The sequence below is a fragment of the Musca domestica genome, unplaced genomic scaffold, assembly GCF_030504385.1.
Source record: "Musca domestica strain aabys unplaced genomic scaffold, Musca_domestica.polishedcontigs.V.1.1 17, whole genome shotgun sequence".
Classification (NCBI taxonomy): Eukaryota; Metazoa; Arthropoda; class Insecta; order Diptera; family Muscidae; genus Musca; species Musca domestica.
In genome coordinates, this window is record NW_026712230.1 from 4,176,246 (window position 1) to 4,201,532 (window position 25,287).

At 34.0% G+C, this 25,287-nt stretch overlaps 2 protein-coding genes across 3 annotated transcripts in view; one reads left to right on the forward strand and one right to left on the reverse strand.

The window, feature by feature from the left end:
- The first annotated feature begins 368 nt into the window (after positions 1-368).
- The window catches only part of LOC101898254 (uncharacterized), a 474,481-nt gene continuing 449,562 nt past the window's right edge, over positions 369-25,287 (forward strand). The window contains exons 1-3 of the mRNA XM_059120397.1: positions 369-525; positions 586-867; positions 23,967-24,026. The gene's annotated coding sequence lies outside the window, so the exon portion shown is untranslated. The remainder of the gene's footprint in view (positions 526-585; positions 868-23,966; positions 24,027-25,287) is intronic.
- Positions 12,316-15,696, reverse strand: LOC131801591 (uncharacterized). Of its 2 annotated transcripts, XR_009341871.1 has the most exons (6): positions 15,361-15,696; positions 15,167-15,288; positions 14,969-15,109; positions 14,275-14,909; positions 14,062-14,221; positions 12,316-13,995 (listed from the first exon to the last, which is right to left on the reverse strand). XR_009341871.1 is itself a non-coding variant. In XM_059120399.1 (4 exons), the coding sequence occupies exons 1-4, from the start codon at positions 15,662-15,664 to the stop codon at positions 14,679-14,681; spliced, it is 798 nt and encodes a 265-aa protein (XP_058976382.1). In that variant the 5' UTR covers positions 15,665-15,696; the 3' UTR covers positions 14,229-14,678. The 2 variants fall into 2 exon arrangements, 1 of the variants encoding a protein (XP_058976382.1); XM_059120399.1 differs by lacking the exons at positions 12,316-13,995; positions 14,062-14,221 and having other exon boundaries at positions 14,229-14,909.

Genomic DNA, 25,287 nt, shown 5'->3' on the forward strand with positions numbered 1-25,287 from the left:
TGCCACAGAAGACAGAACCCATTACAAACTCTGCATACCCTAAACAATATCGTTAGAAAATGTTACGAAAATCATCAGAATATAGATTTTGGGAGGTATAGTTATATGTCGTCTAAAGGAAAACGTAAACTTATATGGATAATAATCGCGGACATATACCCTCAATAGCATGGAGGAGGGAAAAGTTTCCAGTTTGGACGATGTCAATTGATTATGCAATTGCTTAAAACTGCTTATCCTTAACACTTTGCACATTTCATTAAATTAAAAAAAGCAATCTACATTTATATTGTCAACAAAAATTGAATTTTATTTCAGAATTATTCAGTTTTCATACATCACTTCAATTTGAAAAATAATTAAAAAAAAAAACATTTGAATTTTTAAATCAATTACGAAAAATGTATTGTGGAGATAAGCGAATTAAAATTGAATAATAGCCTACCAAACCCTTTGCTTGTCGCCATGTCATCGAGGTTGAAATAGATTTTCATTTAAACCCGGATATTTAGGAGACCTCCATTGGTAAGCAAACTTTCATAGAAATCCACAAAAAAGTTTCTTAATGTTATTACTCAATCATAGCCACAATGGAAAACGTAAAATTCAATATTGATTGAAATGGCGAATACTTTCAATTTTGGTTTTACGGCTGATAATTACAAATTACCGCTAAGAAGATGAGCTGGCTGCACCCAAATCTCTGCAAACGAAAAATAATTTGTTGCTGGTGTTGTTTGTTTGGGCCATAAGTGTACATTCCAACTAGCCGCTCAAATTCGAAAAAAATTCTTTTGTTGCCTGCGCGATCATTTATGATAAATTAGTTTTTAAACAAAGAGAAGCATTGGCCGAGCCGGCATGCAAGTAAGTAATACAAGTAAGGAACAAAATACCATTTGTATTTGGCCATTTTAATCCAAACAATTGAAGTGACTGCAGTTCAAAACACAAAAAACAAAAACAAACAATCATCAGCAGACAAAAAGCCAAGCAGTCAACTATCAATGGATTGGGGGCGCTGCTATTCACCAGCGTAACCTTTAACCCGACTTACGACAGAAGTGTTATTGTTTATTTACCATTTTGTATTTCCATCTTCTACCACATTTCCCCTGCCTGCTCTCTGTCCATCAGCAAACATAACAATCATCTGAAGATATTGAAACGACGAGATGAAGATTGCAAAATGTTTCAAATATTACTTGAAGCTAATTTGTTTTCTAACGTAAAATAAGTTGGCTAAATGGCTTCAAATGGAGATTCGGGTGTAGTTTTTTCTCTTCTCTTTTGGATTGTTTCTAGTTTCGAAGTTGCCATTTTCAGTTTGTTGTTATTTCTTTGCAATTGTATTTGTGCAATATGGGCCAATTTTACTTGGGCAGAAGAAAACCTTCAAGTGCCTCAGGTGATGTTGGTCAGTCAGTCATCTTTGGACTATCAAGAGGAAATTAAATTTCTGTGGGAAGGAAACCATTCTTCATTTAAGCCAATATGAATGTAAACCATAATATTCGGTACAATGTGCCAATTGCAGCATAGAAATCGATTTTTGAAAATTTGTTGAAATCGGTTAAGATTTTAATATAAAACCCCAAAATATATCCCTCAGATTTCATGTAAATGAAGCATCGGCATACTTTTCGTAATATCTTTTTATAACCTCCACCATAGTATGGCGAGTATATTAAGTTTATTTTTCCATTTGTAACCCCTCGAAATATACATTTTTGACCATACAATGAATATATATTCTTCATCACAACAAAATTCTATGTCGGTTTAGTCATGTTCGTCCCTCTATCTGCCTGTGGAAATTTCTCTAGCTTCCAACCGAAATAAAGGTTGATAAAATTTTACTAATATGTTGTTTGGGTCCACAGGACTTTTGGTATTTGAAAATGGCCATATAGGTCCACATTTGGTATAGCCCTCATTTGTAGAGGCAGATTTAAGGTGTTCGAAGCGTTTTAGTCATAACTTTAACTCGAAATTTCTGCAAATTGGCAGTTTGTGTTCCCAGTAGGAAACATCCTTGCAGAGAACTGACCATATAAATCCAAGTATAGTTCCCATATAACTTTACCTCCTGACATTCGTTATTTTCACAATCCTAGCCAAATTTTTTCCGGAATTTTTTCAAATTTATTTAATTAATTTTAATTAATTAATATAATTTTACCTCCATATATTTGGTGTTTTCATGATTTTAGTTACATTGTTTAATGGAATTATTTTAATGTTGGTACTTGGTGTTGATGATGTAAACTTTCAAAACCCTTTCACAATCTGCTGGATTTTCTCTGTAATTATTGAAAGAATTGAATTCTGCCGCATAGTGTAGTTCCAGTCGGATATATTAGGAAATTTTTCACATCTTGAAAATGACTTGAAATTTTACACTTCTTCAAAAAATGTCTTCCAATTTTTTGTGTGAACCTTAGATAATGGTACCTCCTGATGTAAGATAGGTTTGGTATATACAAGCCCTGCATGTAAGATAGAACGTCCCAAAATTTCGTTGCATGTTAATTTGTAAACACTTCGGAAAATCGTTCGGCTATGACTCTATACGAATTTTCCCATTCTGTACATCTGCATTAATTTTTGCAACTTTTATTGCGGGTCCATTCCCCAAAATACCAACCAAACTATATTACCAGACAAATAATATTATTCGTGATCAATTTGACAACAACGACAATGATGATGATCACTGCAATAAAAAGAAAATGAAAAAAAAAAAAAAATAGAAAACTAAACTTGTAAAACAGAAGAAAAAGTCAATCTTGTTTTATTTTTTTATTCCCTTCGCTAGTCTTTGATGCGAAGTTGTCTTATTTCCAATGATTCTTTTGTAGATTACTTGCCGTCGTTGTGATGTTGCCGTTAAATCAAATTGAAATGCGGCAATGTCTCGTTTGGCGTCTTTTTTCGGCAAAGTTGCTACCTTGAGGGTAGAAAATGTTTTCTTGATTGCTTATTTGGTTCCTAGTTTTTTTTTTTTTTTGGCTCGGCTTAAATTTATTTTAAAGTTTCTTTATGTCCAGTCTCCTTTTTTATTTCAATTTATTGGTGACTGTCATCATGTTTGTGCCGAATTTTAGTTTAAAGGTCACAACGGAGCGATACACTGGTAAAAATTATTTTATTGGTTTATTGAGCGGGTCTTTAACGAAAAAAATTTCAGTATAGAAATAGGTGATTTATGTACTTAGGGTGAGCAGAGTTAAAATCTTCAAAAAATAGCAAACATTTTTTGACGATATAATATAGGCGTAAAATTTCAAGTTGCGAAGTATCTTTTTGAAACAGATGGATAAAAAATACGATCATAAAATTCAGCGTATGATGAAGGTAGTGCTAAACAAGTGAAATAGTCGGTTTTGCCGTCTGCCTTGAGTTCGGATTATTCAATCTGTTGACCCTTTATGGGGGAGGTTCCGAAGTAGTCGGCCACTATTGACCAATTCGTATCTGATCTAAGACTGATATAAATATTACAACCAGATTTGGACTATTCCGACTACTTCCTACACTTCATTCCTTCCTATATAGAAATATGCGTGACGTAACAGATATAGCGGACCGAAGTATTCCACATTCATACTCCATCTAATACCGACAAAGATATTGGTATGTGCACAATTTGAAAAAAATCGAAGATTTATATCCAATTTCATGCGAAATCATAAATTCCGTTAATTTTAATAAATAGTGGACCTTTATGGGTGAGGTACCAGAAGAGGTTGGTAGACATATATTATCATCTTAAGATCTTGCGTTAGGAAAAATATTTGGATGTGTGAAATTTGAAGAGAGTTGGATGCCTATTTCGCAACCATTGAGGGAGGGTTTGGTTTTTCAAAAATCATGAACCCTATGTGAGGGAGGTACCAGAAAAAATATTGAGATGTATCAAGTCCGAATGGAATCGGATGTTAATTATGCGTTTCATGAGCTTCACGGATATTCAAAATGTTGACCCTAGGTGAGGTACCAGAAGGAGTGGACCGATATATATCATTTTCACATCAGACCTTGGTTTAATAATAATATTGTAATGTGTGTAATTCGAAGAGAACGGGATGCTTTTTTCGGATTTTATGATCGTTTTGGTTATTCAAAATTTTAACCCTTTGTAGTTGAGGTACCAGAAGAAGTGGACCGACATATCCCATCTTCACATCAGACCTTGGATTAATAAAAATGTTGTGATGTGTGTAATTTAAAGACAATCAGACATACCATTTTATAAGAGTTATAATTATTCAAAATTTTGATCATTTGTGAGGGAGTTTCTTCGCAAAATTGTAGATAAAAATACGAGACATATTTTAGTTAAAAATGTTAGCACCCAAGCGTGTCTACAATGGGATTTAATTGAGTCTTTTTTTAAATATAGTTAAAAACTGATGGTAGCAAGTCAAGATATTCCACAAAATTATTTGTCATAAAATTCTACTATAAATAGGTTCTAGGAAGCGTAAATCTTATCTAAACGCCAGGAATTTTTACTGTTAATTTAAAACATATTCCATCAGTTCAAAATCTCCCTTCATACTTAAAAAAGTCAAATGAGAAATATTCTACATCATATTTCATTGTAAGTCTCTGAACAAAAGAAATTTGTGTACTTTGTAAATAGCATCCATTGTTGTTAATAAAAACCTTGTTTATTTCTGGAAATTTTAGCATTTTTTCTCAATTCGCTGCAAGTTTACTTATAATTTCACTGTGCAATAGCCAGTCTGTGTTGTGAAAATGCAAAGCTGATTTGATAGTGCTCGCTTATTAATATATTTGATAGAGCTCGCTTATCATATAATTTTGACACATACAAAGAAAACCCAATAGTTTTAGATATTTTTCTCAATATTTAAGGTAGAGCTTTTAAATTGGATAGAGATTTTTAAATTTCATTCAGCATCATTAGAACAGAAAATGCCATATCGGTCCATTTTTGGAATAGGCTCCGAATTTTGATATTCGGATTTTAGGAGTAGCCTCCTTGTAAGGGTAAATACCGAAATTCCGTCGAAAAATATGGCTACATATATTTTTCGACGGAATTTCGGTATTTACCTTTACAAGGAGGCTACTCCTAAAATCCGAATATCAAAATACCGAATATCAGAAGATATCGTTATATATGGACTATAAACAAATACTGTTAAATGTACTAACAATCCCAGACATAGTACAAACTATTTTTTTTTTTTTTTTTTTTTTTTTGTTGGGTTCATCTTCATTTCAACAGACACCCGGACGGAAAAACAAACAGACGCACATCGTTAAATCGACTATGCTAATGACGAATATATACTTCATGGCATATATGACGGACATTTAGAGGTGTTGCAGACGGAATGACAAATTTAATTTCAAAGTTGGAAGGTATGAAAATACGAGCATTATTTTTTATCAAAAATGTTAACCGTCAAGCGGGACACCAAAGGTTGGTCCTTCTTAAATATGTTCACCTTCTCCCTTTAAACGGGATTATAACAAATCAAAATATTCTACAAAACCATTTTTCATAAAATTGTACTAAATTTTACTTAAACGACTGGAATCCATAAATACTAAAACACATGTTAGGGTTAAAAACGTACTTCATTCATAGCCAAGTTTCACTATAGCAGTAAAAGGAAATCTGCATTTCCATTTTTTATCAAGAAAAATTTTGCATCAATTCTGCCAAAGGAACTCGAATTTGATTTGATGCATCAAAATAGAATACAATTTCGTAGGTGTCAAAAAGATAAATATTTTACAGAAAATTTCTCCATGAATCTCCGAATAAACCATATATCTACATTTAAGAGTTATATTAAAAATTACAGTCGAAAGTTGTGTACTACAAGCACAATTTATGTGTTTACGTTTTTATTGCTAATTTAATACATTTCGATTTTCTGTCAAAACCTTCCCTAAGACCTCATGTTGTAGGGATTGTGCCAATAAAAGCAGGATTCTACATCGAATTTCAGTGTGAGCCTCCGAACAAACGAAATTTGTGTAATTCATTATAAACCTGAAATCAAATTAAGGATATATATGGCAGCTATATCTAAATCTTAGACGATCTCGATAAAATTTGGTAAATGTATTTCAAAGTTCTATTTAATATCTGGTACCATATATCATTGTTGTCGAATGCATATTACGAATGTGAAGGACTTAAAGACCAAATCGGATGAAACATATATATGGGAGCTAAAGCTATATCAACTTAGCAGAGGTATTTCTGGGCTATATCTGATACCAAATATCATTCATGTGGGGTGCATCTTACGAATGTGATATCTAAACCGTTTTTTTGCTCAAAATTTAATATACTTGCTTATAGACTGAATTCGGGCAGTCATTTGGTGCACAATTAACCCGAAATCCGTTAAAGATATATATAGGAGCTATATCCAAATCTGAACCGATCTGCATACAATTTGGCAGAGGTATTTCTGAGCTATATCTGATATCTGATACCAAATATCATTCTTTTGTGGTGCATCTTACGAATGTGAGCTATATCTGGACCGATTATCACCAAATTTTATGTACTTGCTTCTAGACTGAATTTTATTTGCCATTTGGTGTGCAATTAATCGGAAATCGATTGAGGATATGTATGCTCTATCTAAATTTGGATAGATTTGCATCAATTTCAATAGGGTTGTCCTTGGACAAAACATACATTGTTTGGAAAATTTCATCTCAATCGGATAATAAATGAGAGCTGCATTTTATTCACAAGAATATATGGACAGACAGACGGACGGACAAACCGACTGACATGCATAAATCGACTCAGAAAGTGATTCTAAGAAGATCCTCAAACAAATGCACAAAGAATGTGATATAGGGTATAAAAAATATTCAGATTTCTATTAGTGTATTTGGATATATTTTATTATTTTCTGCCAAAAAGCCATTCTGAATAGGTGACAATTGTCAAAATCCGCCCAGCCGTTCTTCATGTACGAGATTGTATATATTTCGGTATATATGCAATGTCTTGGGCATCAGTATGAATTTAGGTCAGAAGTCACCTTTCCGCGGATTAGGTTAAAGGTTATGGTCTATTTCAACAACTAAATATTATCCGATGACAATTCAAATTGGTAGGCTTCTCCCTAACTCTAAACTCTAGCGCAATGCTTAATTCCGCGTCTTTTATTGTGACCTGCAGAGCAACTGCAAAATCAGGAAATGTTTCTGTTTTGCTCCATTTCAATACCTAAATATTTTGCGATAACTTCCAAAATAGGCCGCTATTTTGACCATAGCCCCAACTTCATGCAATCGTGCCATAATTGCAACCTATAGCTTGATTATAAAATAACAAGGACAGACGGACATATTTACATACCTAGGTCTACTCAGCTGGGAGAGGTAGGTAGTTCCATATATAACATCCTACGGGCAGAACCAATATTTAGATAACATAACAGTAGTACTTTTTCGAATTCATGCTTAGGCCAAAATCAATATTTCGAAATATATTTCACAACTTGGACCTACATTGAAATTTATCGTGAAAAAGTCTTCTAGGTCTTAAAAACCGAAGTAAGAGCCCAATAGATGGGAAAATATGGCCAAGACCATTGCAATAAATAAATTCTGAGATTATCTTTCTATTAGAGTTATATCAAAACGTAGAATTATATTAATAATTTAACGTTTTCGATAAGCTATTAAAATAAGAAAAATGATTTACGCTTCTCATCTGATTTGATTTAATCCAATCCCAAGCCCCTCATATGTTGATTAACATTAGTTTTCTTTACTTTTTTGTATATATCCGGGATTGAGTATGGACGACATATTCGTTTTGTATTAATTTATTATTTTCGGTGTAATCTTATGCTAGGAGTTTAAAAATCAAAGTTCTCAGATAAGTGTGTGTGCGGGGGTAGTCATTTGTTAAGATCAGATTGTTCGTTGTTTTAATTTCTAACACCACTTCACGTTGCCCTTAGCCTTTGGTGTTGTTCGCTTGGAATAGGGGAATTCGTTGAGATATGACATTTTGATTGAAATGTATTGCGGCAATATTGCGATTCGAAATTTGTGATTTCTGCAAACTGCCAAAAATGGTTATTGGAGCGACAGAATATTAATAACGAAATGGTGTTGATAACTTTGACTTACTGTCTTGATGAGATTTTAATAGTATTGTTTGATCGTGAAATCGACAGTTATTTCACAAAATTCAAATAATATCTTTCAAAAAAGGTCGGATGATATTATCGATATGGTTCGAATCAATTTGTAACGTTCAAGCCCGATAATTGTTAAGTTAAAGATTTGTTTGACAAAAATTCCAATGAGTCATGGCCAAAGTAACAATCTTCCGATTCCATTAACAGAAATGCTGATTAAAGTCATAATCAGTTGCATCGCAATTAGGATCCAGCTATAAACGTGAGCTGCCATTTGCTTTTAACATCATCTCCCTTTTACGAGCAAAGACAACTTCGTTAGTCAAGTTTGATGACCATTAAGATTTTATATTCCAATTTAGTTTAGCCTTTGCTAAAAATATGCTAATATTTGCCTACCTTAACAAGGTCCATCCATCCTCTCTCAACATTGTTTCACACATTAAGCTATTCAGTTGTTCTCACTTTAACGATAACGAAAAAAAGAAAAATGAAAATGAAAATCCACCTAAAAGCCCAACAAGAACAATAAAGTTGCATGCACATCAGTGTCTTTATTCCAAACTATGGCAAGGTTATTGGCATTGCATCTTCCTAACATCATAGCCAGCAGAAGCGTGGACACCACCTGAAGAGAAATACTTAAAAAATGGCAAATATTTGTATTTAGTTGAGTTTTTTTCGTTCTTTTGGGGTTCTGTTTAATTTACCTTGACTAAAAATAGAATTTCCTCCCATTTGAGTGAGATAAAAATAAAAATGCCCATCTGAATATAGAATGGGGCAAAACAAAAAAAAAGAAAAACAAGTAAAAAACATTAAATTCGGCCGGGCCAAACTTTTAATACCCTCCACCTTAGGGTAAAAGAAACATTAGAAGAAATGTGGCCAAAACTACCGTACCGTTATATGGGGGCTATATCAAATCATGGACCCATACATGCAATGTTTCACCACCGAAGCTGGAACCCATTATGACCAACAAATACCAATTTTCAGACAAATCCGTGAAAAAATGTGGCAAAAATCATCAAATTACCGAATATCGCGAGGTACCGTTATATGGGGGCTATACCAAAACGTGGACCTATAATTACAATGTTTCGCCGCACGAACTAGGACCCATTATGACCCACAAATACCAATTTCCAGACAAATCCGTGAAAAAATGTGGCATAAATCATCAAAATACCGAATATCGGGAGGTACCTTTATATTGGGGCTATACCACAACGTGGACCTATACATGCAATGTTTTACCACACGCTCAGGGACCCGTTATGACCTACAAATACCAATTTCCCGACAAATCCGTGAAAAAATGTGGCATAAATCATCAAAATACCGAATATCGGGAGGTACCGTTATATGGTGACTATACCAGAACGTGGACCGATATATCTCATTTTCAATACCAACCATCCTAGACACAATGCAAATAGCTCTGCTAAATTTTGGTGCTCTACGTCAAATAATGTGGGCTGTATCGTGATTTCAACAGACAGACAGACGGACAGACAGACAGACAGACAGACGGACATCGTTAAATCGACTTAGAATTTTATGCTGATCATGAATATATATACTTTATGGGGTCAAAGAAGAATATTTAAGGATGTTACAAACGGAATGACAAAGTTAATATACCCTCCTTTCCAAGGTGGAGGGTATAAAAATCATTATGAGAAAAAAATGCGAATTAACGCGAAGCAAAATTGAAAGCTCTACACCTTAGAACATGTTGACGACATGGCAAGGGTTTATTTTAAGAAGAGAATTTATTAAGAAGGAGTCTGTGAAGTTTTAACAGCATACATACAAACATACACAGGTATGTACGTTTAGCTTGGTGGGGTATTAAGAAATTTATACAAAAAGGTTGTGGATTTTCTCATTATCTTTATACATGTATAATGTGGATCGTGTGTGTGTGTGTTTTTTTATTTTAATTTTAATGAAATTTGAAAGGGGAATAACTTCGCTGGGAATGATTTTTAAGATGGGAAAAATTTAAATTAAAGCGGCATGTTCTTTTACAAGATAAAATTGAAAAAAGCCCGTTTCTTCCAGAATAACTCTCAATGACTTTCGATCAGCATTCTGAGGTCAATTACCCAAAAAGAAACAAGCGCATGAATAGACTTTCACCGTTACACCAAGGTCTAAACCATAATCCTGAGTTTCTAATATAATTTTGATGATGAAAGTTTGCATTAGCTTTTATACCATCAAATATCAAAATCTTTACGAATATTTGTGAAGAGTCCAAGAGGCTAGCCTAAAGAAGAATTTGGTAAATTAGGTCGTTTGGTCAAATTAGTACTTTATAAAATATTTTTCGTAAATTGAGCAAGACCTAACCTGGGTCGATCTTAAGAAATTCCACATGCCCAAGTTTTAGACCCAAAAGGTATGAGAACGAGAAACTTGCCAAATTAGTTGGCGATCCTTCAAGATCAGCATCAAAGGCGATCTGAAGTTGGAAAAGTAATACACCCAGAGAAAAAATGACAACATCCGTGTATGAAATGACCACATCCGTGTATGATAGTGTATCAACCACGTTTGGTGTCAAAATGAGCACGCTGTTGTCATTTTGACACCGAGATTTTGGCAACGATTTCAACAACAGATGTGCATGAAATGAGCACATACGTGGTCATTTCGAGCACGCCCCGTTGTCAGATTGTCAACGCTTCGTTGTCAGATCGTCAACGCTTCGTTGTCAGATTGTCAACGCTCCGTTGTCGGATTGTCAACGCCCGTTGTCAGATTGAAATCAATGGTGGTCATTTTTTGATATCCGTTCCTTTTCCATTTTATACCCTTAGTAGAAGAAACGACATTTTTTGAAAAGTATTTTATTGAACGAAACCAATTACATAAATTCAATATAAATACATATTTGATTTAACAAAACAATTCGAATTACATATATTCAATGTATAGAAACAAATTAAATTAACTTAAATCTGAAATAAACTTTTCCATTATTCATAGGATATAAGTGAAATGGGTAAGTAATAAAATCTAAAATTGGTATTAAAAAAATTGTATCCTCATTCAGAGAACCAACTTCATACGATTGTAAATGGTAATCAAAGTTTTTAACTTTTACTTGGTTACATAAAATGTAAACATTTTCATTTTCAATTATTAAATGTTTAATTTTGAAAAGTTCAATTGCGGCATTATTTGTTGCTAAATAATAGTTTTTTTTATACCTAGTTCCCTTAAAAAAAATGTCATCAGACACTTTGCAATTTTGGTAATTTAAAACTGGCTTACTTTTTTTGTAACAATATTCCTCTTTTGCCAAATCTTCGATGGTATGCGTATTAATGATAACATTTGGTTCTAAGTTATCTTCGTGTTTTAATAAAAAATTGGAAAATTTCAATCCAGACTTAATAGATAATGAACGACAGGGATTTACTCTTGATGTAGTATTTCCTAAATAGGCTTTTGCTTCCTTGTGTTTAGCTTCGAATCTCATGCTCCAGAGATATTTAAGGGGACCACATTTTCGGATAGCTGTGGGATAGTGGACAAGAAAGTGGTGTTTCGGTTTTAACGAACCGTATAATGTTATATAAAGTGAATGGTGATCTCTAATTAATTCTTCCAATTTTATTAAATCGTCTTCTATATAACTTGGTCTTAAAAGTAAATCGATTATTTGTAATAATATTATAAAAACTTTCCAGTGATCGTTGGAGAAAGGAATTAAATCGCCTACCATTAAAGGTAAAAAATTAGTAAAACACATAGTTTCACTAGCTGTCATTTTTAAGTTATAGTTTTTCAATCTACATAAATCTAGTGGTCCAGATTTATTTCCCACTTCAATTTCTCCAAATTGGAATAAAGATTTTCTGCTGTTAATACAATCTAACGTAACAATATTTTCTTGAATCAGCCCGAGAATTACATTAGACATATCGTAGACACATATGCCCTCGAAAATGTCATGCATAATATCAAAACAAAAATTTTCAGTGACGTTAAAATTTGGTAAAGATTCGAAGATACACTTGTTTTTAATACCTGTTTCTTGAAAATTATTTTCCAATACATTTGAGTTGTAATTCTCTTGGTTTCTTAAACTATCTAAATGCTGAATTGCGTCGAATTGCATTTGGGACTTTTTTCTTCTACATACCCGGCAAAATCTTTTAGAGTTAAATGATTGCACGTAGCCTAAAATACTATTAACTGCTAAATTATCTCCAATAATTACACCTAAAATAAAATGCACCTTCTGAACACTTTGTTGAACACAAATTTCAACCCCTTCTTCTAGAATTTTTAACTCTTCTACAAGATTGTGAAATGAAACTTCATTTCCACGTTCTTTTAAATCCTTTGATGGTATAAACGCAGCAGTTAATATATAATCAAGTTTTGACAACAAGTGCTGTGGCATTGAAGGAAAGCTAATATAACAACCACATATGGAAAATGTATGGGTTCCAAGAGGATTATTAATTTGAAAATCATCCATGTAAAGGACATAGGGAATAACTAAATTGTACTGATATTTTAATAATTTAGTTTTATATAACTCACCGTTTGTAAAATTTTGTAAAACAGGTGAATTTAGGATTTTTTTGGAGTTTTCTAATGTCAAATCTAAGAGATTTGGAATTTTAAAAAGGGCACTTATCATGAATTTCAGTGGCATTATATAAATATTGGATAACTTTGGACCTAAACTGGGATTTCCGCTGATAACAATTTCCGAGACTTGATTGCTAATTACATAAACCTTTGGATCATCATAAAAGTTTAGTTCTTTTAAAATTTTTAAAAGTCTATATTCCGTTCTAGTTTCTTCGAAAGGATTTTTACAAAAGTTTAGTAAGTACCTTAAGTCTTCATAATTTGGATGATCAGTTATATATTTTTCAATTGTACATGAAATGGATGAAAGCAGAATTGAAACAGAATGTTGTATTTCTATAACATGATTTCTAGGCATATAGCTTTGACCATGTAATTGTAAAGACAGATATAAGGTTTTCTTTTTCAAAACATTTAAATCCTTTTCTATTGTATTGTTGTTAATAACAGTTTCACTGTTTGTATAATCATTTTCTTTTGATGATGACATTTCAACTGGCACATTAATGGCTTTAACCATTGGTGGAGCTTTTGTGTGATTCTTGTGAAGTTTTTCTAAATGAATTCTGAATGACGTAAATTTTGTAAATGTTTGCTTACAGTTGTCCTGAACGCATTGTACTTTTAAAAATTTAGTGGACATTAAATGGTCTGTTTTCAAATGAGCTATTAAAAGATTTGCCTTATCAAAATGCTTACGGCAACGAAAGCAAATATACATTTTGAATTGTACTTTAATTATTGTTGCAGAAATTAATAAGTGAAGTCAAATTAACTGATTTTATATCATATACAGTATTAATTTCATAAAAATATTTTTGGATAAAAATCCATGGAATTTGGCAGGCATTTGGATATTTTAAAGAAAGTGCATGAAAAATTTTAAAACATGTATCTAAACATTCGAGGAACGATTGAAATTTTAACAAATTGTGGTTAAAAAAAACATAAAAACCTTTTATATTGAAATCGGACAAACCCTCCACAATTATAAATGGCTGTATAGTTAATCCAGCATTGTAATACTTTTCAGTGACTGTATCAATTTGCCTTTTATAATCGTTAATTGTCGGTAGTCGCAGTACGAAACTTTCCTGCGAATCAGCTATTGTTACTTTTTTTCGTAATTTACCGTTTCCACATTTAAACCTAGCAGGTGATGGTAAAACTGAATTCAACAGTATTGCGTATATATAATCTTGAGCATCTGCAACCGAAATATAAAATAAATATTACTTTTAATGTTTATGATAAATCAGGAATTAAAATTTACCTATGCTGCTTGCCGTCAAAACATTTGCGAAGAGTTGTTTGCAATGTTCGTTATGAATATTTTTCCCATAATAATTGTAAATTTTTTTCTTAAATTGGTCCCATTTAGAAAGTAGAAGATTGCCTTTCTGTGGATACATAATATCGAAATCAATGTTGACCTAAAACGAAACATTAGTATCCATATACAAATAAATAGCTCATGGCTACTTACCAATTCTGAAGCTCTTGCATCGGACAACTTCGTCCATTCAAGGAGAAATGTATGGCTACTTAAATTTTTTATATCTCTTTGCCGTATGTTAAAAGATCTTTTCCATTTTTCGCAGATCGATCCCCAATCATTACATTCTCTTAGTAAGGAAGCTTTCAATGAATTTTCAACTGATTCATCAATTTCGGGAACATCTTTGTTACAAAAATTAGGAGATGTGTGAGTTGCTGCTTTGCTTGTGCTAGGCTCGGAAATCAAAAGCTTTATTCTTTTGGACTTCTTGTTTCTATACTTGGCATAAAGTTTTCCGCTTGCGTTGTTCTTTCCTTTTCTTGAAATGTAATAATAATCCTAAAAATAAAGACATATTATAAGTTAAGAAACTACATAATCAGATACGTTGTTTATATTGTTAATCTTACCCTCATTTCGTTTTCAAGAGGAAAAACGGAACAAATTTCATCCAATATGCGCATATAGTCTTGAGTGTAAAGAGTAACATTGTTGGTTAAAATATCTTCAATAATTATATTAATTATATCATCTCTTTGCTCGTCACTTAATTTCTTATTAACGCTACTACATTCAAGCGCTAGTTTCCCCTTCGAGGTATGTGTTAACAATTCCGTTAGATCCTATATTAAATAAAAAAACTACATTAACTATGCTTACACAAATATTACTCTTACCTTACCTCTGACAAAATTCCTTTGGCTTTTGAGCAGTTCGAACCTGTAGTGTCGGGAGTACCAGGAGTACTTGCAGGTGTCTCGTTGCGTTTCCACCATTCACCTATTTTAGATGGAACTGACATAGTTTCGTCATCAATCCCGAGCTATTGTTATGACAATATTAATACTGAGTTCAACTCTGTAAAACAAATAATACGTACCTTTCGTTTTTTCCAAGCAAAGAGCTTTTCTCTGAATTCAACACGCAGTCCCAATGGTGGCACTGCTTCCTTTAAATCTTCTTTTTTCAAGTACTGCAAGCTGCGAAATGTTACATGTGATGCTAAAAGAACAAAAAAGAAAATTCTTTGTTAATTACACTGATTAACTGAAAAATTCATTTTTATTTACTTACCTTTTAATTGTTCAAAAAGCGACTCCATATTTATTCCTTTTAAGAACTCCCTTAACATATAATCGTCCTCATTGTTTTCCGCATCTTGACTGCTGCAATGGTTTGTATCGCGAACCACAACAATATTGCCATCGATTTCTAACAACTCACCAATGATATTTTGAGGATCTTGCGAATTATTATTCATTTTCAATAAATTTTTTGCACAATGCGTCCTTTCTCTTTCAATAACACGGAAAAAATGGTAAATATGCAGCCGATTGCACACGAGTAAAAAAAATGACAACGGTGGTGCATGATTCATACACGGTAGTTGCTAAAATGGCAACGATCGTGTACGATTCATGCACGTCGGTGTACAAAGTAACAACGGTGGTGCATCATTATGCAGGTGGTGGTGCATAATTCATACACGACCGGTGTCATATTGACAACGACCGTGTGTGAATCATGCACCACCGTTGTCATTTTTTACTCGTGTGTAATCGGCTGCAATTACCAATATTACAAATGGACAAATTAAGCACGGCTGTTGTTGGTACCGAAAGTTGACCACGTCTCGGTGTCAATTTGAGCACGTTCGTGCACAATTCACCAACAGCCGTTGTTGAAAAATATAACAACGGGTCGTTGCGAAAATGACAACATACGTGCTTGATTTCGCAACGGGATTTTTCCCTCAGTGTACGTATGTTTGTCTTCTTTCCCTTCAGTTTTTTATGGCAAACGTGTACGAGAACTAGATTCCCGTTATATGGGAGCTATACAATATCATTGATCGATATAGATAATTCTCTTTCAGGGGGTAAAGTACTCGAAAGAAACTCCTGGTGTGGATTTTGAGACAATTCCTACAATCATCAAAATACCGAATATCGGGGGTACCGTTATAGGGGGGCTATGCGATATCGTGAGCCGATATAGCCCATCAAAAGACTGATCTGTGCAAAATTTTATCTTTCTATCTCAATTCGTTTTGACTTCAGCGAGATTAAAATTATTATTTCGATTAGTTACAAACGAAATGACGTAGTGGCTATAAATATTGTGTAAGTGGTATAATTCAGTGCAAATTCTAAAAAGCTATTAAAACCTACAGCTTAACAATTTTTTAAATTTTATAAATTCAATCTCGTAAGTTCATGGATGTTATTTTATTGTACTTAGCAGTATGTTCACAGGCATTTTGATGTAGTCACAATACAAATGTTCTGCCAGATTTAAGATGTTCTGCTGTTTTTATACCCCCACCATACGGTCGAGGGTACATTAACATTGTTATTCAGTTTGTAACTCCTCGAAATACTCATAACAAAGTATATATATTCTTGATCAGGTGAAAATTCTATGTCGATTTAGCGACGTCCGTCTGTCTGTTGTAACCACGCAATCTTTGGAACTAATTGGGTATTTTGTCAGTAGACAGGTTAAGTTCGTAAATGGGATATGTCGGCTCCCGTTTTCGTAGAATCCCAATGTAACATTTCCCCCCCCCCCCCCAGTCTTCGACATTTTTATAATTTAGATAACATTTTAAATCCGATTTTAAAAGTCAGTACTTAGAGTTTGTAACGGTTCCTACCTCCTGCAGTAAAACACTATCTATATAACTACACTTATCTTATAGCCCCATATAAATGTACCTCTCGATATTCGGTATTTTAGGAATTTAAACGACATTTTTAAACGGAATTGGTTATTATTCAGTTTCTAGATTTTATTCTACCTCAAAACATTGTCTCTATAAGTCCACGTTTTCCTGTAGTACTTCCATATTTTAAAACAATTAATATAATATTCGGTACTGGAAGTTTTTCACGATTCTACCTCCTGTGGCAGAATATTGCCCATATAGTTCCACTTTTTCTTATACTTCCCATATAACTGAACATCCCACGATATGAGCCACATTTTCAGATGGAATGGTTTAATATTCGTACCTACAGTGTGTAACGGGTTCTACCTCCTGTGGAAAATCATTGCCTGTACCGGTTTACATATCGCTATAGCCCCCCATGTATCAATATTTCCCTATATTCTGGTAGTTTTAGACACATTTTTCAGGAAAATCGTTTAAAATTCGGTATATACAGAGTGAGATAAAAAAACTGCAACAAAGTCAAACGGCATTAATATTAATTTTATTGAATGAAAGAAAAACATGTCGGAAATAGCATCAAATTTTTGAATAAGTTTAGATTTGTTCGAATTGGTCACCCTTGGAACGAATTATGGACTTCAAACGGCCAAGGAAACCGTCACACTCTACCCGAATGTTGCTCTGAGCAAAATACCTCAGCCCATTCTCGGTGAAGCGTTTGCTTGAGATGATCGACACTTTGGTATTTTTTAGTGCCAAACTTGCTTTTCAAAATACTCCAGACACCATAGTCCAACGGATTGGTATCCGGAGATTTTGGTGGCTATTGTGCGTTGGAAATTAATCGAGGAACCTCATGTTGTAACCATTCTTGGGTGGCGCGTGCGATGGTGCCGAGTCCTGTTGAAATGTCCAAGGTCTGCGGCGATATGTTCAACTCACGATCCCTTTTTCGGCCACTGCGACGCGGGTTTCGATCAAGTCGCTTCTTTACTTTTCGAACCATTTCTGCTGATGTTCCCTGACGTCGGGCTACGCTACCAGTATCAAGGTCATGAGCGATGACAAAAGATTTATTCACATTTAAAAGCTGGTGTGCTCTAACGATAGCCACTTATGGTTTCCCAGCCAAATAAAAATAAATCACACTATCACGCTTGAATGCTTTTGTACGCTTGCAAACAATATAATAAGCTGTCACTGGAATAATTTTAACAGTTGTCGGACGAGTGGCTTAGAAATGACAGCAGTCTGAATTTGGTTGCAGGTTTTTCATCTCACCATACAACATACAAATACAACAATTTTATGACCAACACTAAAAAAAACTATCGGCTGAATTGGCTCAAATCGAGTGATATCGATATTTTATACCCAAATTCATTCCTAAGGCATATTTATGTTTCATCTTTACGTACGCAAGCGGAAAGAATTTCTGCTGAATTTTAAAATCGATCCGGCTTTGGTCGGTAAATCAGACAAACCAGTAGTATTTTATAATTGACCAGCTTTTGACCATACATTTGCTCTGATCGTACTCTTAGGTCTTTTATTAAAAAATAAATTTATGTCGCTTAAAAACAATTGCATGGATTAGACTAGACTCACAATTACATCTTAAATAGATAAAATATATTTTCCCATAAATTCAATGGAATATTGCGAATAACATTAAAAGGGCTACCAGCAAAGTGTAGTCGCTGTACATTTTATATGTACATAAATTAGCGATATAAAGTAGGGAATTAATGATTATACAAAGAGCAAAACTTATTCCATTAGCTACTGCTATCTCCAAGAACAAGAAGCTAGAGTTTGCAGCATTTTGTTATTAAAAAAAAAAACGACAGCAAAAGTTGAGCAAACAACCTAGGAGACTTTAAACATTTGTTGCCACTAACAAGTGATGACGTGTAGCACGTAAAAGAGAGTGAGCATTTGTACGATAAGGGGATATGCCGAAAAAAGTGAAACTAGAAAATATATATTGGTTTGAAAGACTGGGCAATAGCGCAGGTTGAAACTTCCAACATAGATAGTACAGATAGTACTGTAGTGGACGGCTTTGCACTGTGAAAGAACATTTGAGAGGAAAATATATATTTATGAAAATTTTATTTTTGGTAATTTGTTGTTGCAAAATCGTCAGGCGAAATCCCATTATTGTTGTTTTTATAAAAACAACGTTTGTTTATGAGTGGAGAACGATGGTAATGTTTACCAGGGGGTAAGGCAGGGAATACCTAGGTTTCGGAAAGAGCCACCAATCCTCATCAGTTCCCTTGTTTCTTGTCTGGGATATTCTCCCCAGAAGTTATTTAAAAAAAAAAAAAAAAATAACTTCTATGACAAAAAACATTTTTTACCCAAGTGACGAGATCGTAAGCTCAATAGAAGAGGAACAAAAGAATTACATAAAACTAAAATTCTTTTGGAAAATCTTCTAAATCTTACAACCGCACTTATAAACATTTACATCTTTCTCCACTTTGTTATGCTTTCGTTCAACCTGAACGAAGTAACATAACCATGTAAGTTTGTTTTGTCTGTTACAACAAAAACCCCTTCGTCGACCGTGCCTGTGTCTATTAATAGAACAGAGTTTGGCTTGCTTGTTTGGGATACCATAGTATTTTGTTGTTGCAAAATCGTCAGGCGAAATCCCATTATTGTTGTTTTTATAAAAACAACGTTTGTTTATGAGTGGAGAACGATGGTAATGTTTACCAGGGGGTAAGGCAGGGAATACCTAGGTTTCGGAAAGAGCCACCAATCCTCATCAGTTCCCTTGTTTCTTGTCTGGGATATTCTCCCCAGAAGTTATTTAAAAAAAAAAAAAAAAAAAAAATAACTTCTATGACAAAAAACATTTTTTACCCAAGTGACGAGATCGTAAGCTCAATAGAAGAGGAACAAAAGAATTACATAAAACTAAAATTCTTTTGGAAAATCTTCTAAATCTTACAACCGCACTTATAAACATTTACATCTTTCTCCACTTTGTTATGCTTTCGTTCAACCTGAACGAAGTAACATAACCATGTAAGTTTGTTTTGTCTGTTACAACAAAAACCCCTTCGTCGACCGTGCCTGTGTCTATTAATAGAACAGAGTTTGGCTTGCTTGTTTGGGATACCATAGTATTTTGTTGTTGCAAAATCGTCAGGCGAAATCCCATTATTGTTGTTTTTATAAAAACAACGTTTGTTTATGAGTGGAGAACGATGGTAATTTTGTTTCGAAAGCATGGATATTTCTGCTCTATCCCTGGTAAATATGCTAAATGCAGTTTTTTTTTGTGTGAAAACCGACTATAATGGGATTTAGTCTAATTTCGAAATATAGACATATACATCCATATCTGTAAACGAGAGTGTGAAATAACTGACTGACTAATCTAGAATCACGGCTGATAGTAGACTCTTGAATGTTTGCACGAGGATCAGTCTTAATGCGTAGACTTGTAATAAGACTGGGTTTTTGCAAATTCGTACTTAATGGATATGAAAAGTATGAAAATGTGCTGAAAATTTAATTATTTGTATTGTACAAACGGCATGAGCTAGAAATTTTGAATGAAAGGCACTGATGGAGTGCAGGATAAACATACCAAAGGGTTTGTGAAAATTCGAACATTTCAGTTACGAAAAGTTCTAAAATAGAACCATATTTCTCAAACGTAACCATTTGGTATAATGTGAACTGATGGAGCAAAACATGAAATTTGGCATGAGAAACAAGGTTGGAAAGTAATACAGGGTGAGATGCAACCAACTTCAGACTGCTGTCTTTTATAAGCCACTCGTCCGACAGCTGTTAAAGATATTCCAGTGACAGCTCATTATATTAATTACAAGCGTACCAAATCATTTTGGTGACCAGAAAAAAGTTATTCGTGATGGAATTAAGGCATGATAACGTGATTTCTTTATATTTGGCTGGAAAACCACAAGTGGCTATCGTTAGAGCACGCCAGCATTTTAATGTGAATAAATCTTTTGTGTCTCGTACCATCGCTAGTTACCCTGATACTGGTAGCGTAACCCGACGTCAAGGAAGTGGACGGATGAAAACAGCAACAACACCTGAAAACGTGCACCTTCCGTTGGCCACCAGAACGCAAGCCCCGGTCATGGTGATTGTGTGGGTCGCCAAAATAACGGATGGGTGCTCCCCGCTCGTATTATGCCGAATATTATCGTGAAAATGTTCTGGAGGGCGTATTAAAGCCTTGGGCACACAAAAATTTTGGACGCAGACCTTGGACATTCCAACAGGACTCAGCACCATCGCTCTCAGCACGTGTAACCCAATGGCCAGCATACAACGGCCACCAAAATCTCTGGATACCAATCAGTTGGACAATTGTGTCTGGAGTATTTTGGAAAGCAAGGTTGGTACTAAAACATACCTAAGTGTCGATCACCCCAAGCAAGCGCTTAGCCGGGAATCTGCCAAAATTCCGCAGAGCAACATTCGGGCAGCGAATCCGAACAAATAGAAACTTATTTTTAAATTTTATGCTGTCTCCGACATTTTTTGTTTTCACTCAAAAAAATTAAAAAAAAATGTAAAAATTATGGCGTTTGACTTTTTTTGCAGATTTTTTTTATCTCACCCTGTATATGAATATGGTTTTAGAAATGTGTACTGAGTGTGCGAACTGTACTAGATGTTACTAAATTGGGAACAGTTTGTTTTAGGGGAACGGATGAAGCTAGAATTTTGAAATATTGTATTGAGGTCTCCGTTCAAGGTCGATTTGTGATAAAAATGTGATTTTGGAAATCTGTACTATAATTGTTCGAAAAGAACTGAATGGTACTATATTTGATACAATTTACTATTGGGTGAACATAAAGTCCTTAAAATCTTAAATTTGGTAATAGGGTCGCTGTTTATGTACAACCCGGACTTATGGAGGTGATTTCGGTAATTTGTACAATAATTGTACGAAAAGTACCGAATGGCACTATATTTGGTGTTGAGTGAAGGAATAAAGGTACAATTCTGAAATTTGATATTTATTTCCCTAATGGTATTTGTGTTTGAGATTGGACTAATTTACTTGGAAATATGTACTCTGAGTTTGCGAAGAGTACTAAATAGAACTACATTTGGTATTGAGGGATTGGATGGGGAAAGTTTGTTATTGAAGCCTCAGTTGGTATTTGGAATTGAGGTGTGGAATATTTTGGAAATGTGTGGTATAATTGTACGGAAAGTACTAAATTTGGTATTCACCCAATACCATAGAGAATAGAATAGAGCTGAAATCTGATATAGATGCCACTTTTGGTGTTATATGGTAAAGGTATGGAGGTGGTTTTGGAAATGTGTAATATAATTGTATGAAAAGTTCTAAATTTAGTAATGGGGAGATAAAAGAGCAAAAATATTTGACATTGAGGTCACTGTAGGTACCTGAGGTTGATATATAGATTATCAGATTACTCTTAAAATGCTCTAAAACTGTACGAAAAGAACTAAATGCTATTAAATTTGGTAATAGTGAAGGCATAGAACTGAAATTCTGAAATTTGATATGGATGTCACTGTTCACTTCTGTAGTCGAGAGAAGGAGTTGGTTTTGGAGGTGGAAAATGCCAGAGATGAAATTCCGAAATTTGGTATCGAAGTCTATGTTGGTGTCTGGAGGCTGCTGTTGGTATATAGTTTTGAGAGAAAGAGGTGGATTTGGAAAAGGACCAAATGCTACTATATTTCCCATTGGGTGAATTGATAGAGCTTTAATCCTGAAATTTGATCTTTAGGTCACTATTGGTTTCAAGGAATTAGATATGATGGTGGCCAATTTTTATTATGAAAACATTGAAATAATTTTGGGCCAGACAAATTGGATGTGGGACCATTGTGCCATGGTTTAACTAATATGTTCTTCAGAAAACTTAACAACGAACGACTTTGTGGTGCAAGAAGTAATTATTTTTCGATTACCCTTTTCGATATAGGAAAACTTAAATATGATGGAGGTGTTATCGAACTGATGCAGCTTAAAACTTAGTACGGTGTGTGAAGGTTTTGTTTAGAGATTTTTTCCAATTTATTTTCAAAAAATTTAAGAAGTGCTAAAATATGGGCCGATGTAAACCTATATTTTATATTGAAAGCTCGCCATTAGAAGTGAAAGTTGGAAAAAAGCGGGTAAAATGTGAGTTGTATATAATCAACCGTTAAAGTCGTCCGCAATTCAATATTTCGTAGGCCAGTTTATGTATGTGTCGTTATATAGTCCTGCATGATGATAGCCTCATAAAAAAACCTTTTGAAACACTATTTAATTGTTAAAGTTACTTGGAAGAACAAAACAAAAATTAAATGAACGTTTCAACATTTTATGTGATTATCTGGCGAACGGCTGACAAGGGGGCCTGACAATTATGAATAAAGCACTGTCGAGTCAGTCAGTCGAGTCTATTGTTGTACTTTAGTTTTGGACTTTAAGAGGTGTTTCAACTGCCAACCCAAGCACATGCATAAGGAGGTGATGGCTCAAAATGCAAGTCTCCGATGAAAAGCTTCCACTCAAAAAACTCCGGACTTGGCACTTTTGTTGCTTAGTTTTGTTGGCTTCGAACGTAAATAAAAGAAGGGAGCAAATGTTCAAATTAATTTAACAAAATTTTAATTATTCTTGTCGGAGTTGCTACTGCTGGTGTAGTGGTGGCAGCACATGTTGTGGCTATGGCTGTTGTTTTTGTTGATGTTTTTAATTTTTGAAGTGGCCTTGCGGCTTGTTTCACTTGAATTGCTTTTGTTTTGCATCCCTTTTGAGCCATTATTTGTCATTTTTATGGTTTGGTTGCATGGACAATGAAAATGTAATTAGTTGGATGGACACAGGAGGAAAGCAAGGGACTAAGCGCAAAGGGTCAATGACAGATGAAGAAGTTGGCAAGCATAGTTTTTTTGTATGAATAAAATGTTTGCACTTGTTTTGTTGTGACTTGAAATTTAGTAATCGTTAAAAAAATTTTTCTTGCAGGTGAGTTTCTGTGAAATATTATCATCATTCATTCTCGAGATTCGAATCATGACGACATGGGTAAGTCGGATTTATTGACAAATTACAACTTTTTAGTTAAATTTTCAATCAAAATGTATTTTCCTTTTTGAAACTGCACATATCGGACATGAACAAAAATGTATTTTAATAATATAATGTGTATATATTTAATTTCGCCAGTTCATTTCAATTGAAAAGAATATGCAATATTGTTACCTTTTTCATATAAAGAAAACCCCTGTTTTATAAACGCTTTCAACAGAAGTGTCAGAAATTTTGCTCTTGGGATCCTTTCTACCTATCTACAAAAAATTGAAAACATCGATCCGTCCTCCTAGAATCTTGCAATTTTGCTCGAGGGTCTGTCGTCAAACGTTTTAAAAAATGTACTAAAAATTGAATAATTTTTATTGGACAAACGGAATGAGCTAGAATTTTGAAATTTAACATGATAGTCACTGATGGATTGCATGATAGATGTACCAAAGTGTTTTTGGAAATTCGAACTTTAAGGTTACGTAAAATTCTAAAATGGTACTAAACTTCTAAAATGGTTCCTGTTAAACTTCTAAATGTGTGAACGCACAGAGTTAAAATATTTAATTTTGGTAACAGAATCCAGGTTTGAAAGTAAATTTGAAATGTTAGGGTGGTTTTTGAAATGTATACTAAGTGTGCGAACTGTATTAAATGGTACTAAATTTGGAACAGTTAGGTTTAGGGTGAATGACGATGGAATTTTGAAACTTTGTATAGGGATGCCTGTTAGTGGTAGTTATGTGCTAGTAGGTGGGTTTGGAAATGTGTACTACAAGTGCACGAAAAGTACTAAATTATTCTAATTTTTTTTACAACTTAGTATTGGGTGAGTGGATAGTGCTTGAAATCTGAAATTTGGTATTGGGGTCCCTGTCCATGTGTAGGCTAGGCATATGTAGGGCTTTCGAAAATGTGTACTATAATTGTACGAAAAGCACTAAATTTACTATTGGTTGAAGGTATAGAGCTGTACTCCTGAAAATCTGTATGAATGTTAAAGTTGCTGTCTGTGGTGGAGATAAGGTGCTGATTTTGAATGTGTGTTATGTACTTGTAGGAAAACGTCTAGGTGGTTCTATATTAGATATTGGGTGAAGGAATAGGTCTATAGTTCCGAAATTTGATATTGAGGTAGTTTGGAAATGTGTGCCACAATTGTAAGAGAAGTACTACAAAATATTAGGTTAGGTATTGGGTGAAGGGACAGAGCTGAAATCTTCAATTTGATATAGATATCAACAATGGTAGCTGTGGTGGAGGA

Excerpts from the sequence above, each read along its gene's own strand:
- LOC131801591 (XM_059120399.1), bottom strand. The coding sequence starts at position 15,664 with ATGAATCATGCACCACCGTTGTCATTTTTTTTACTCGTGTGCAATCGG. Across the intron at positions 15,289-15,360 it reads GCTTTTTGAACAATTAAAAG|CATCACATGTAACATTTCGC; the intron begins GTAAGTAAATAA and ends TTGTTCTTTTAG. Across the intron at positions 14,910-14,968 it reads CCAAAGGAATTTTGTCAGAG|GATCTAACGGAATTGTTAAC; the intron begins GTAAGGTAAGAG and ends TATTTAATATAG.